The sequence below is a fragment of the Rattus norvegicus genome, chromosome 9 (assembly GCF_036323735.1).
Source record: "Rattus norvegicus strain BN/NHsdMcwi chromosome 9, GRCr8, whole genome shotgun sequence".
Taxonomy (NCBI): Eukaryota; Metazoa; Chordata; class Mammalia; order Rodentia; family Muridae; genus Rattus; species Rattus norvegicus.
Window position 1 is genome coordinate 28,840,675 of NC_086027.1, and position 16,010 is coordinate 28,856,684.

General features: G+C 36.5%; 1 protein-coding gene across 1 annotated transcript; it reads right to left on the reverse strand.

Moving 5' to 3' along the window:
• Nucleotides 1-13,704: 13,704 nt before the first annotated feature.
• Nucleotides 13,705-14,247, reverse strand: LOC103690504 (ubiquitin-conjugating enzyme E2 N-like). Its single transcript, XM_017596932.3, has one exon. The coding sequence runs from the start codon at nucleotides 14,203-14,205 to the stop codon at nucleotides 13,705-13,707; it is 501 nt and encodes a 166-aa protein (XP_017452421.2). The 5' UTR covers nucleotides 14,206-14,247.
• Between the last annotated feature and the right edge of the window lie 1,763 nt (nucleotides 14,248-16,010).

Consider the following 16,010-nt stretch of genomic DNA (forward strand, 5'->3'; position numbering starts at 1 on the left):
GTTAATGTCTTGAATTTTCACCTTTGCACAGTATGGAAGGGATTCAAATTCATAATAGGCAAATACACTTAATATACAAGGCAAGGAATGAAATGCACGCACAAAAAGAAATGATTTACCATCAAGTAGGCAGTGCATCAAATAGCATGTTTTGGTTTAAGTCACTGCTACTGTGGCACATAACCACTAGTTCATGCTTCACCTTGAAGCAGACAGAAACCTGAATCCCAGGTCCACTCTACACTTAAGAAATCAGAATCTGCCTTTTAATAAGATCCCCAGGTAATACATATGTACATTAAAGTTTGAGACGCTCTGGGCTACAACATAATATACCAATACAATTCTTTTTTTTTTTTTTTCCGAGCTGGGGACCGAACCCAGGGCCTTGCGCTTGCCAGGCAAGCACTCTACCACTGAGCTAAATCCCCAACCCAATACAATTCTTTAACATTTGTAGTCAATAATATATTACACAATCTAAGCAGAGATACTTTCCAGCACTTACCATTTTTGTGGTTCCCTACAGATGAAAATAATTGCCACGATATGGTGCACTTAATACTTGGTTTTTATCTCAGGTCTAAAAACTTGTTTGTAAAGTATAGATAGTGAAATCAAATGATATTCCGGGTTGGGGATTTAGCTCAGTGGTAGAGCGCTTGCCTAGCAAGCGCAAGACCCTGGGTTCGGTCCCCAGCTCCGGAAAAAAAACAAACAAACAAACAAAAAAAAAACAAAACAAAACAAAAAAAAAAAAAAACAAATGATATTCCAATTTTCATACCGGAACTGTAATGCTATAAAATCCCAGCACATTTTCGCTCGTGTTGAAGTATGGAACCATGAATAAGAGCTAGCATACGGTATTGTGTAGAGTAGCTGTGCATATTACCTAATTTGATGATGTCTACATCACTAACATATGGGCAGTTATGGTTAATCATGATAGTGGTAATCACTCGATGGTTAATCATGACTGTCAGCTTGATGAGACTTAAAGTTATCATGAAGACAGAACTCTGATCATATCTAGATTAGGCTAAGTATGGTTGAAAGACTCAACCCAGAATGTGTGCTTCTGTGTTATGAGTTGTGATTCTGGCCTGAATGAAAAGGAGAATGTGTGATGAACAAAATATTCACCTTCTATGTTTCCTGACTGGAGTATGATGTGACTAGCTGTCTCAAGCTCTCACCACCATGCACACCCCTCTATCTATAGTGGACTGTATCCTTGAACTTTGAGTCAAGATAAATCCTTTGTCCAATACAAGTAACTGATATAGAACGTTGGTGCCATCAAATAGAACCATTGCTGTTATTTAAAAATGCATATGGTTCATAGACCGTTGGAGCTGGTTTGTGGGAAAAGTGTGATGGATTTTGGGACTTTGGGTTAGAAAAGCTGGGAAACACAGTAAACAGGGCTAACTAAGCTATTCTGGTAGGAGCCTAGGAAACAGTTACGAGATGAACATGGGCAGCTTGGCTCATGAGGCTCCAGAGGGAATCAAGTAGTCTATCAGATTAAACTACTAGAGTCCATTGATGTGGTATTCATGTGTCTGTTTGTATCACAAACACTTGCGTTTAAAGGTAACAAACGAGCATATTTTTATACAGTAGAAAAATTTCAAAACCAGATAGCAGTCAGACCATTTCCTTGTTACTGACCACTTCTTTCAACCAGTGAAAGAGGTCAAAAAGTAGCACAAAATCATAAAGTGTGTAGAATTTGGAGAAGCGTGAGCAAGAGTAAAATTTTGGACAAGGACAATATTGACGATAAGGAATCTATAGTTGTTAAGGAGATCAAGATAAGGAAAGTGAAATGTGGTACTTTTCATTCAAACAATAGGAAAAGTGTCATGAGGGCAAGCTCCCATCCACAGAAGGTTTGTGAAAATTAAGATGCGCATGAACGGATTCTAAACCTAGAATTCCACTGAAGAGTTTCCCTGGTCTTGAAAAGCCACTGTTAGGGTGATGTTTCTTTCTTGCAAATATACTGCAAGGGGCCAGACTCCATTCCAACCTTACTGCAGAATTTGGCAGTGAAGCCACATGGTATTAGTTTTGCCAACATGAAAGAAAGAAGGTTTGTGGGGAACCGTGAAGTTTTACTCCATTATTTCAGAGAGCACTGAAGATAACAAGGTGTAGCAGAGTTAAAGTCCTTAAAAGAAGGCACAGAAGGGCCACAGATGTAGCCATCATGCTGAGGTCTAAACCACAAATGAAGACGCCAGTATTTTTGAAATGCCACACTGTGGTACATCTTCTAATGGAATCTGGTTGTGAGCCAAGGGTGTCCTGGAGGCAGCTATTGAGCTACGAGCTTATTACATGTATAACAGTCTTTTTCAAAAGTAATAACATTAAATTAAAAAATCAAGATAGTTTCTCTTCTGAATCACGGACTCTAAGACTAGAGTCCCCCCAATGATTTGTTTTCAATTAGTAACTTATTTCTAAAAGTCTGAGATAATTATAAAATCAAGCAGGAATTGCAGTCGTTTTCTGTCTCACCAAATTTAACTAATCTGAAATCTAATACCAGGGTGCTGGTGAAGCAAATGATGGCATATCTACATATTAGAATGTTAATACCTATTGAAATTATATTAGAAATTTTTCTTTAATATGAAGGATGTCTGTTAAACTAAAAGCATGGAAAAGCAAAACTTGGAAAAAAGATATATTAAACACAACAGAACACATGCACACACACACACACACACCACACCCCAAACACACACACAAATACACACACACACACACACACACACACGCACACACACGCATACACACAGAGAAATATATAGGGAGCCAGCACACACCAGACTCTGCTGCACATGAGATGAAAACACACTGAAATCAAAGAGTAATTATCTATGATTGTGCTGTATTTCGTTTTCTTATTGGAACTGTGGGGTATTTACCAAGCAAGTAAGAAGCACCTTGAAAATAACGTTGCACTTTGTCAAAACAGAGAGAGTTATATTTTTCAATCTCTCAAGTAAATTTCAACATTTTATTTATTTTCATAAAGGACATTTTAAATTTCAAACATTTCGCATCCATGACAGGAAGTATGACTCGATACACTTTTTCCTGCAAATGGAAAGTGCCTTTGTTGGAACTGAGGAAGATCATTCAATGGGTAAGAACATTTGCTCCAGGAGCACAGGGAGCAGAGTTTGAATCCCCAACACCCACAAAAATGCTGGGCATGGATATGTATAACTCTAATCCTTGCCTTGAAGGCAAGAGAAAGGTAGATACCAAGAGCTGGCTTTCCATCCAGCCTATGCTAAACAGCAAGATTTCTGGTCAGTAACAGACTATGTCTCAAGGCAAAAATGGAAAAAACAAGAGAGACAGATACTTGTCCTACTCTGGCCTTTATAGCTGTGTGCATGGGCACAGCCACTCAATAATTCACAAGCATTAATTATACACATAAACCACACACACACACACACACACACACACACACACACACACACATGAACACATTCATAAACATACATATACGCACATCCACAAATACATGTACATAAAAACACGTAAAAACCAAGATGTACAAACATACACCTAACCACACACACGAAAGCAAACAGAATACACAGCTCCTTTGTACATAGTCAGTAAGTACAAATGTATTATTCCAGGTTCAACTTGTTAATTACCTGCTGTCATTTAGTTTATGTATATAGCAGATATTTGAAGTAAATTGTATTTCATTTAGAATAAGGAAAGGGCAGAAACTAGGGCAAAAATGGAAGTCTATGAAGTGTAGGTAAAACACATGATAAGTGAAGTCCACTGAGCTCTATACAACAATAGATAAAAACTGAGATCTTCTTCATTATTTTCTCATTTTGGTATGAACATAATTGGCATATTGCAGTCCTTATTTCTTCCATTATAAGTCTAGTAATGAGGGACTGGAAAGATGATTTAGTAACTAAGAAACATTGGATGTTCTTAGAGAGGACCTGGCTTTTATTCCCAATAATTGAGCCACACAATAGCTCACAGCTGTCTAGATCTCAGTGGCCTTCATGTGCACATTCGGTGCCCAGGCATAATATGCAAAGTCCCCATACACATAAAGTAATGAAATAATTTTTTAATCTAGTAGTAATTATGAATTGTTCAGTATAAATTTCCACTGAGTCATAATTTCCTAAGTCCTTTTGTCATCCAAAGATACAATCCCACCTGAAATATACAAAAGAGATTTCTCAAAACTTTAAAAGTTACTGTTTAAAACTTGTGCAAGTCCTCGGGTAACTTTTCCTCCCTAAAGATTTTACAGTGATTATGGGGCAAGTGAAAAAATAAAAACCACAGCAAAACATTAAAAATAAAATTAAGTTCAGGCAAACTGTCTATTTCCCCATAGCATCATAGAAATGTGTGCTAGCATGATGGAAAATAGCACTCAAATCTTTTCTCTGAATTTAGACAGAAAAGACTGTCCAAAGCAATAGGTGGTACCTCATCACGTGATCCCCAGTAATTAATTTGTTACGAGCCTCCATAAATAAAAGAAATACTGAGTGATATGCGGGCTTCTGTTGTTGGAAGCACCCCGTCCTCTCATTTCTGCCTTTCTGAATCCTGACATTATTTCTTGGTTACCAGTTGACAGTTCAGTGCCTTGAGTGTTGCTCTTGCTGTAGGGTTAGCAGGATAATTGACAAACCACAGGGATCGCATCCCTGAATGAGGATGGCCAGACTGTCAAAACAACCATGACAAACTCTCACATCAACTTCCACTCCAAGTCAGGGCTGTGAGGGAAAAATTCACCTTGGCAGGGCAGATGGGAAGTCTTTAGCTTAAAATATTTCCCACTGCAAAGTAACTTTAGCAAGGAACAGAAATGATATAATCTTTAAAAATGTATACTATAGAAAAACACATAACTAGGATCACAATTAACTAGAACATTAATTATAAATAAATGTCTCTCTTTTAGTTTGGTTATTTATTGTGCCTTTTGGACTTCATAAAATGTCTCTCACTTCTTATACAAGATTGACATATATTTGGAACAAATCTTTCTGTATTTGATAGACTGTGTCTATGAAATATCATATGCCCATAACAAGTATGTACACATAGGCAAGTGAACTAATCCAGTTTTATAAACTATATGTAATTTAAGATGATTTTGTAAATGCTAAGCTGTTTCGATATGCATTTCATATTAATAAGCAGCTTGCCACAGGTTGTGATTACCAATTAGGAGTCTATACACATTTCCATCTTCAGGAAAACAGTTTAAGATTGTTTCAAAAAAAATTTTAACTAAATCTGTGACTTTAAACATGGTCTCTAGACTTTCAGACTCTTATCATAGATCTTTGAAGTGACATCTATTTATCACGCAGGAATATTCTCTGTATGAAAACATAGATTGCAAACCGTTAAAGGGAAATTAAAATGCAAATACAAAAAAGAGTTATTTACTTAGTTCTGTGCCAGCTAACACATGGGATATGGACACCTAGGATTAGAAGGATCCAATTATTTTTAAAATAGAAAACGTAAGAGCTTATTCATGCACCACTTGGGTCTTGGAATGTGATCAAAATAGTTTTGGAATAGTTAATCAGTATTTTTCCATCAGAGTCAAAATTTTCAAAACATTAAAAAGAGAGAGCAAGATGCACAAGTGAAGATTATTCGCTGACAGACACTTCAGCTCAACAAATACCGAGACAGTCAAAAACAAGGACTGGAATAAAATGGCATTAAACTATCGATTTTTATCTTAGAAAAGTGACATTTTTGAAAGTTTCATTAACATTTGTGAAGAAGGGGAAAAACACGAAATTTTGTGAGTCCCAACAAACTTGGTCTTATTTTTCTCCAGTATGTGTTAAAATATCACTCTAGAACAAACTGTAAATACCCTCATATTTTATGCACATTTTGCTTGTTGTTTTTTTCTTAACAAACTGGGGTTTAGAGTTGGTTAAATAAATAAATAAAGTAAGTAAGTAAGTAAGTAAGTAAGCACAGTATGACAAAGAATACAGAGAATTTTCATCCCAGGTATATGATGAGGAATGCCAACATTACTGAGCCAAGTATGGTAGACTACGCCTATAATCCAACACCAACAAGTAGGAAGTAGGAAATAGGAGGACCATGATTTTGAGTCCTGCCTACTCAAACCAAAACAAAATCAAATCAACCTTGAATGGCCTTCACACACACATGCCCATGTAATCAGTGCTAATCTCCATACTGTTTCTTACTGTAACAGTTGCCAATTTTTAATGCTCTTGATAATTTTTCTTTCCTTTTTTTAAACATATTTGATGATATAAAAGCAACATGTATCCCAGAAAAACAATATTTCTAATCCTTTCCTAGACAAGAAATATGAAGTGTAACTCTAGTGCAACAACTTATGTCAGCTCCCAATTTACCACATAATAATGATTGTATCAATACCCTATGATGTAATGTTTTTCTAGTAATTTAGGATATAAATATTCACTATACTACATTAGATATTACTGTGTGTGATTATCCCCCAAGCTAAACAGCAACCATCTTAGGGGTAAGAAATATCACAAGACCCTCACATGAGTATTCAGTCACTCCTTTTCTATTAACTGTTGTATGTAACTCTGCTTTAATTGCATGCAGGCTGAGCTCGGGGCTAGAAGGAAGAATGGAGGCACTGTGAAGCTTTATCAATGCATCATTAGGGAAGCTTCCGTCTCTGCTGGGTCTACACTTTCTGGAGGTGGGCTTTGGAAAGAAGAGCATCCACACTTCTGTAAGTAACCCCTCACCTGAGTTCAATAAACTCATTAGCTCTCTAAAGTAAAGTATGGTGAAATCATGCCCAAGGTTGTCATGGGACTTAGGTAGAGAAGTAGATGTTGTGCATGTCTTTGCCTGTGAAGGATTTTACCAATAGACATATATTTCAATGTAACACAGTCTTGACACTTTATGGTTTTGTTCATCTACAGACTCATGCATGGTAGAGTGTGCTTGAGATAGCCCAAGCTATATGTGATATATGAAATGTACTTTCCACTTTCAAAAGCTTCACTTTAGTGAAGATGTTATTGGAAGAGAACTCCATTAAAAGTTGAGGAGAATTTATTCTTAAAAACGGTCTTTTCCGAAGGATATTTTTCCAAAGATCAAGGGAAACACATGAGATGTAAATTAGTTTCATCCTAATGATGTCACCACACACTATTTAGGGCAGGTATTAATGTCATTGCCTTGAAGTAACAAATTAAGAAGTTAATTATAATTCTATGTCACAGATCATAAGTTGAAAACCAATTTGGGTACTTTATTCAGTTCTTTTTTTTTAAGAATTATAATTAGGGGCTGTCCATCATGTATGAAAGAGGAAATAATGATATTTCATACTGAAGGGATTTTGTACCTATTGAACAGGCTTTTATTCCAGATATGTGCCACATCTGTAACAATAATTGACATCATGTTATCAAAAAGTCAGTCATCTCTTCTATGTAAGAGAGAGAGCACAAGGAGAACATTTGATGATAATGACAGCAAATTTGAAGAGTATCCTGATTTCTTACTGCCAAAATCTTCATACTGTAGGGCAGAAAACAATAGGATGCAATTTTGTTCCACACATCCTTATCTCTCTATTTTATCAATGAACAAAAGAACCTGTTCAACGTCATCTAAAGTCAGCCAATTAGAATGAAGAGAAAGCCACAGGAGTTATCTCTATTTTACCACCTGAAAATTCATTTTCTACCATTATCACACCACACCATATTGACAAAGCTGTATTACTAACTCAGAGTTTAAACTGTTTCAAATGCTAGACTAAAGTCTATCATAACCTTGCTAAAAGTATATTTCAACTCACCACAGAACCATATCTTAACTGTTGAGCAATTATTAACTTGCCACATTTTTCAATACCAACTCCTACTTAGTGTTCCCATCCATCCATTCTACATATAACTGACACTCAAAGAGTCCTGTCCCTTCTTTGCTTTTCTGGATCACATGGCTGAGAATTTGGATAATGTATAATAACCTTCTCAGTAAGTAGGGCTTTTGAGAAGTATAAAACACATGTTACCAAAGAACATATTTAATTGAAATCAAGTTATAGTCAGGTAAAACCACCATAATGACACAACTATTTTCATTCGATGGTGAGCATATGGCCAGTTCTATTAGAAGAACACTTTTGAAATCTATAAATTCCCCATAAATTTGTTGCCTACTCTTACCAAAAATGATTTTTGAAAAAATAAAATGTTTAAAATTGATGTTTAATGAGTTAAATGAACACACCATAGATAGGGGAGTAATAAAGAGAAGAACACAGCCTGAATGCTGAACGGCTGAGACAGTTAGAAACCAAGGTTCTCCGTTTTAATACTGAAAAAAATAAGAATCTTTTCCTTACTACTTAAATGTCTCTGATCCTGATCTCAACTAAAATTTGGAGATGGGGAAAACCCTGATTTGAGAAATGATAAAACTGTGTAAGTATAGCAATGTTCAGAGGCATGGAGGAAGTTGGAAATAATTTCCGATATAAATTTAGAAAACAATCCTAATGTCATAAGAACAATCCCTTAAAGTTTAAGTGGAACATCCCTGGAGACTGAATGTTTCCTAAAGGATTATAAGTGAACAGTGTAGTTCAAATATCTGGATTTGTCTCTATGTGCATCCTTGCAGAGGATGAGAAAGGGAGCTAGAGAAATACAATGGCAGCATGCTAGAAAATACAGGCTTCTAAGCATGGTAAGAATGCTCTTGCTACCTCTCCATGCCTATCCCTTGCTTCCTCTTATAAAGTAACTACAGAAAATGTATGCAAGAAAAATTTAAAAGATTGAAGATTTGAAGAGTAAGGATGCCATTGTATATTACAGATGTACTTAGAAGTACTAGCTTTATGTATTCCTAGCTGAAATAAATAAAATATTGATATAAAATTATACCATTTTTATACATAAATCTGTACTTGTATATAGAGTACATACATATGTTTGCACATGCACAACCATATGACATTAAGAAGAAACACTCAAGTCTCACAAATACTCAAATACAATTATCATCATTGAGTTGTTGATAAAATGCATAATAATTACACAAGATTTGTTTTTTAGTGTTTTAGGCATGACACCAATATATTGTCCAGGATGGTCTGGAACTAACTATGAAGCCAAGACTATCTTCAAATTCATCATCCTCCTGTCTTTGCTTCATGAGAGCTGAGATTGTAGGTACCACATACCCAACTTCAAGAAGATGATTATGGCAATGCGGAGCCTGGGAAAACATACTTGAAAATTTTAAATAAGCTTTAACTTTTATAGGCTGAGATCCAATATGGAATGATAAATCTAACTCTACAATACCTATGGAGCAAAATTTTGTTTAAGAGGACAAATGGAATAAAATTAAAGAGGGCCTAATAAAATAACATAAATTTAGTTTTATCTGTCCTGTAGTACATGTTTTTTGATCAAAGGAAACAAAAACCCATTAAAATAAAAATGAATAATGAAATGGCAGAAAATCTCTCTCCACCGTAATGCAGAAATAAGGAGAAGGTAAAGGTTAAAAAAAATTTTATTCTGATACCTCCTTCTTCAATCAAAGTTTGTTGTGCAAAGTCATAGTATTTATTATTCAAAATGATTAAGACAAACCTTCATTTAAGAAAATTAAAAATCCGAATTTTAAGAGAACTCCCATGCACATTTTAAAATGGTTTCTTAGTTTTGTTAATGTTTAATATTCTAGAGACTAACTCCCCACAATTACTATGTTTAAATTAGCAAAGGTATGCACGAGCTGAATACCATTGCTCTGTAAATATCAATTCATTCCCCAAAGGCCAAGAAACCTCTAACTCTGCTAGTTGACCTTAAATTAGCCTGTGAACAAAATAATGAAATTCTGGTTATTAATATCAATTATAGTTTATATCTAAGTACTTTTATAGCACACATTACATAACCACTCTTAAATAAATACATAATAAGAGCCTCAGAAGTAACCATTACAATGTGGGACATTTAGAGTGTGGGATAAATGCAACCTTTGTAGACCATACAATGGAACATAGGTGTCTTTAACCCTCAGCATATATCTGTCTTAGTCTTTCAGCCACATAATTACAAAATTCATTAGATCAAAAGACATGTGGAAATGTTCTACATATCTACACATTAACATAGTAGTAGTGAATCTGTGGTCTTGAGTTTACAAGATAGTAGTTGGGCTTTCTAGATCTACTAGTCATAACTCTTCTTTCTCTGAATAACTCCTGATAAGTGTGAGGTTGTTGATAAAGTTTCTTTTTCATAAATGATACCATACATGTAACTCACTACTCTGAGATATATACATCATCTAAACATTGATTGATTCATGTAACATGGATATATTTGGAAAGCTATTTTGAGAAAGTAAAAAATCTGTTACATTATTACTATGTTTTTTAGAGTATTATTATAATATATGAGGTTTATTAGAGTAGTTTTCAGGTGGTGGTTCAGCTAGTCCAAAAGGCCATCTACTGAAGGAAAGTCTAAGAATCTTGGAGTTGTTCAGTCTATGAGGCTGGATGTCTCATCTGGATTTCAGTATACACCAGAATCCTGAACAGCAAGCTCAATGGCAGTGAAGGAATGAATCTGAGAGAGAGAGGGAGAGCAAGCAGGTAAGGATCAGTATCTTAATTCTTCCACTTAAAAGTAAATATTGTCACCTCAAAAGATCCAGATTAAAGGTAGGACTCCCCACTTCAAATTATTATTTATTAAGAAAAATATCATGCAGATGCACTCAGCTGCACAGGTTTTAGTTAATGAGAGATGTAGTCAAGTTGACAACCAAGAATAGACATCACAGTTCCTCACCCCAAATTCAACAGTGTTGGGAATGCCCTTTACTCTAGGGTTTAGTGGAGACTAATTGAACTATCTAGACATGCATATTACCTAACAACAGTCATAAAACAACCACTTTGTTCCAGGGATGAGGAAAAACGCCAAGGAAGGAGTAAAATATTTCACATCAGCCTAGCAGGGATAAATCCACCTTCTGTCCTTTGCTAGGATCACATGGTGAATGATGGGTACAAGCCTAGAACTATCAACCGGACTGTAAAATTGTAAAGTTAATGGAGCAGTTGAAGGTGATTGGTTTTAAATGTGAACCTGCCACTAGAATCAACTGAGCAGGGCACTTTGACTGACAGATTATCTTGATCGCCTTAATTGATGTGGGAAGATGTATCCTAAATCTGATCAGCACCTTCTGGAACAAGCCTATTCTGTACAAAAGACACTGAAGAAGGGAGATCTTTTGCCTGCTGAATTAATTTGAGTCCTTCACTGGTATTAGAGCCAACATTTCCAGGAGGAAGAGAGGCTCTTCAGGAACCTGCCAAGTCTAGGGAACTACCAAGACCTGTCCACTTTAGGTCTCAGTCTCTCCAGTGTGAGGCAGTCACTACCAAATGATCTCTAAGTGCTGCAGCACCCAGACTAAAGGAGTCAAGGCCTGGTTCTCAGCCTCTCACACAGAGAAAGCTGATTACACACTGGCCATTCTCACCTCTGGATTAGTTTCCCTACATTTGTATTTGTCTTCATTACTATCAGAATATTTTGTTAAACAGAAAACTCCTGGATATCACCTTTTCCTTCTAGCACTTGAAAAATGTTGTTTCATCTGATTCTGGCCCCTCAGATAAAAAAAGACGACTTTAAAGGCATTATCCGTATGAACTTAATATGAATAAAATAATTTTATTATTTAATAAATATTAAGAAATTGAACTTTAATTAAGTACTTCCCCCAATTTTATATATATATATATATATATATATATATATATACATAAAATACTTTTATAGAATGCTAACAAAATTTTTTAAATTCATAGTAAATCTAAATAATCTTTCTTACAAAACAGAAGACGGGGAAAATCTATAATTTATATAAAAACTTGTATTGTTATGATACCATCATGGACAAAGACAGAATAAATATCCTGTTACACAACACTGTGGTATATGCCAAAAGACTAACACCTTTTGTGAGACACCTGCTTGCCTATGATCACGTTGCTGCTCTAATCATGATAGCCGGGAAGTGGCTTACATGGATGTTACCTGATGAACTGATATTTCTGGCATTGTGATGCCATCAGATACATTGCAATGGAGCTAAATTGTTCTCAACAAAGACAAAACCAATAAGCCCCTAACCTTGGCCTTTCAACCTCCAAAAGGAAACCTAAAACACTTTTCTTTACAGTACCACCTATTATCATGTATCATATTCTACATATACACAGATACACAGACACACAGACACACAGACACACAGACACACACACACACACACACACACACACACACTCAAAGATGCATGTCTACACCAGAAGTGAACATTAAGGCATAAATACAAATGTACACTATCATTTACAGTTATTCAAAATGTTGAGTAGCTATTTATTCTATTAAACCATATAAACTGAAAACTAGACAACTCTGATTAAAAAAGAATTTCTATGTAGAAATCGATTGTAGAATGTAATACTTAACATAATAATGCATATTCTCCCACAAACTAAACCACAGATTTGGCATCCTTGGGTATTGGTTCTCAACCTGTGGGTCATCACACCTTCAGGGATGGCATATCAGATTTCCTGCATTTCCTGAATTTACATTACAATTCATAACAGCAACAAAATTATAGTGATAAAGTAGCAATGAAATAATTTTATGGTTGGGGGTCACCACTACATGAAGAACTGTATTAAAGGATGGTGGCATTAGAAAGATTGTGAACCTCTATCCTAAGGCTTCTTCTTCCTTTTTTTCTTTTAGAATAACAAAAAATTTTACTAAAACTTAAGATTTACAGAAGTTTCCAGACAAGCCATACACCATGGTCACAAGTTTTTTCTTCCTGTTTTGGGGGTGGGATGGGAGATGGAGAATCTACACTTGACAGCAAAGTTGCCATGTTATTAGTGAGGACTGTGATGTTTATTAATGTTCCCATTTTGGTTCAGACAATCAAGCTTGTCCAACTACAACATCTAAAGTTAGACTTGGCCAACTAAAGTTAGACTTTAGAGAGCATATTCTACAATACTGGTTAGCTTCATTTAACCACTGCAAGTAGATCTCTTAAGAGAGGGAAGGGGAAAAGAGGCCATAAAATTAAAATAAAACTACTTCCCCCTAAAAATTAAAATAAAAACACCCATACCCCTGGCAGTTAACCCTGACAACTACCTTCACTCACACTGCCTTGTACTTAGACCATGATGGGGAAAGGAGTCAAAGCAGAGTCTTTGCTCCTCAACATCTGTCAACGACCCAGGTAATACTTCTAGCCTCTGCTCATGCTTTACAACAGTGAATCAGGACAAGACAGAGATTTGTTAATGTACACACAATCACCAAAGATGAAGTTAAGATGCCCGTGCTTTTATTCTGCAATGTTTTTAAGACGGTGTCCATTAAACGCAAACAACAATAACAAAAGGAAGAAGTCGTGGCAGAACAGGGGAAGTGGTCTACACTTGATGATTTGATTGACTTAAATACTGTTCGTGGCGAATAGCCTAGTCAATTCTCTCACTGTTTCTATGGCTTGGGCTTCATTGCTCTTCTACTGCTCGGCTATATCATTTGCTAACGGATCATCTGGATTAGGATCACTTAACAAAGCCTGGATTAATAGCAGAACTGTTCGGATCTGCAGTGCTGGGGTCCACTTATCTTTCAAAATAACTAAATATTTTCTTCCTAGCTTGTCTACACGAGGATGATAAATTTTGGTCATGAAACGTACTTTAGGTGCTGCCATTGGGTATTCTTGAAGGAATGGTTCAAGTTTAAAATTCCTTCCCTTAAAGGGGAAATCCTGGGGGCCAGCAATGACCACATGAAAATAATGGGCATTTTTCTCATCTGGTTTTTCTTTAATGTCAGGAATTGATTCTGCCAGCCAACGCTGGGTTTCCTTGACAATCCCGAGGGGCAGCCCCACCATCTTGTTAGATCCCAAGTTCAGCTCTGCTTTTGTCTCCGGCTCTGTTCGCCTCAAAACTATCCTAAGGCTTTTTAAGGACACGTCTTGACACATATTCAAATCCATGGCATAAACCATTTCCAAAGATTTAAGATTCACATAGTTGGCTCTCCTTTCTGGTCTGCACCTGCTTGGGGGAAGATCAGCCTGTCCTCCCCGCTACCCTCTCTCAACACTTCACAGTCTAAAAGGCTCTCAGATCTGAGGCAGCCAGGGTAACAGGTAGGAGAGGTGACCCAAATAACCGCAATAGCTAGGACCCACCAACGGACTCGGGACTCCTCCCTGCTACCTCTGAACTCCTCGCCCTTACAGTGTGCACCTGCTTGGGGTCCAACTAGCCTGTCCTAGTCTCTCTCTCAACAAGACACAGTCTTCAGGGCTCTCAGGAGATCTGCTACAGCCAGACCAAGGATCTGCAAGTCTCCTAGATTAGCTAAAGCTAGGGCCACAGATCCCCCAGGAGATCTGCTGCAACACAGGAGGGAGGCTCCAGACAGAGTCATTCAGGACAGCTAACACCAGATGGTGAGAGACAAGCACAAGATCATAAGCAAAAGAAGCCATTATAATTTGAAACTATCAGAGCACAGCTTTTCCAGCACAGCAAGACATGGATACCCTGATACACCCGAAAAAACATGATGCTGACCTAAAATACCATCTCATTAAGATAATAGAGACATTTAAGAAGGATATCAATAACTCATTTAAAGAAACACAGGAAAACACAGTTAATCAGGTAGGAGCCCTTAAAGAAAAAAAAAAAAACAAATAAATTCCTCAAAGAAATACAGGAAAACACAACCAATCAAGTAAAGGAATTGAACAAAGCTGTCCAAGACAAAAAGGTGGAAGTAGAAACAATAAAGAAATCACAAATAGAGGTGACCCTGGAAATAGAAAACCTAGAAATGAGGTCAGGAACTACAGATACAAGTATTGCCAACAGAATGACAGAGATATTGACACAACAGTCAATGAAAATACAAAGCATAAAACTTTTAACCAAAAACAACCAGGAAATCCAGGACACACTGAAAAGACCAAACCTAAGAATAATAGGAAGAATACATAGCAGAGTTAACCAGCTCAAAGGGCAGAAAACATCTTCCTCAAAATCATAGAAGAAAATTTCCCCAACCTAAAGAAATAGATGGCCATAAAAGTACATGAAGCTTACAGAACACCAAGTAGATTAAACCAATAAAGAAAATCCTCCCATCACACAATACTCAAAACACTATGTGCACAGAACTAAGAAAGAATATGAAAAGCTCTATGTTGTGGTAAAACTCCAACCCCAATAAGCCTGTGCAAAGAACACACAGCTCAGTTATGATAATTATAAATGTCATGCCTAGATTGGGCACATCTACCACTATACTGCTCTATTCCCAAGCCATGAAATCCCTTGATATTTCTGGTTCCTCTGGACTAGGTGCTATTGCTCCATTTTCTTTTTATCCTCCTTTCTTTCTTCCATCTCCTGGTCCTCTCTCTTCCTTCCTCTCTCCCCCTCTCTAAAACTTCCAGCCTGTTTTCCCACTGCCCAATCACAGGCTCTAACCTTCATTTGAGAAGTTAAAACTGGAAGAAGTTTCACCTGAAGTCACCTGAATATGTTATCTACTCCTTGTTGGGGCACCCCTCTTGAGGGAGCAGATTACCATCAAAATATAAACAACGATGCACATTTCCCCCTTCTGTCCAATTAAAAGGCTCTTTTCTCTAAGAAATAAATTGAGCATACCTATTACCATTCTGCAATTTATAAAGTATGAGACATATTCAATACCCCAGTCTAACAATTTTGTCAATTAGATAAAGCTCTCTACCATCTATTCTAACTTAAAAGGTTTACAGTTCTACCTAGAATTATG

Bases quoted from the DNA above. Each gene is read 5' to 3' on its own strand.
- LOC103690504 (XM_017596932.3), bottom strand. From the start codon at position 14,205: ATGGTTTATGCCATGGATTTGAATATGTGTCAAGACGTGTCCTTAAAA.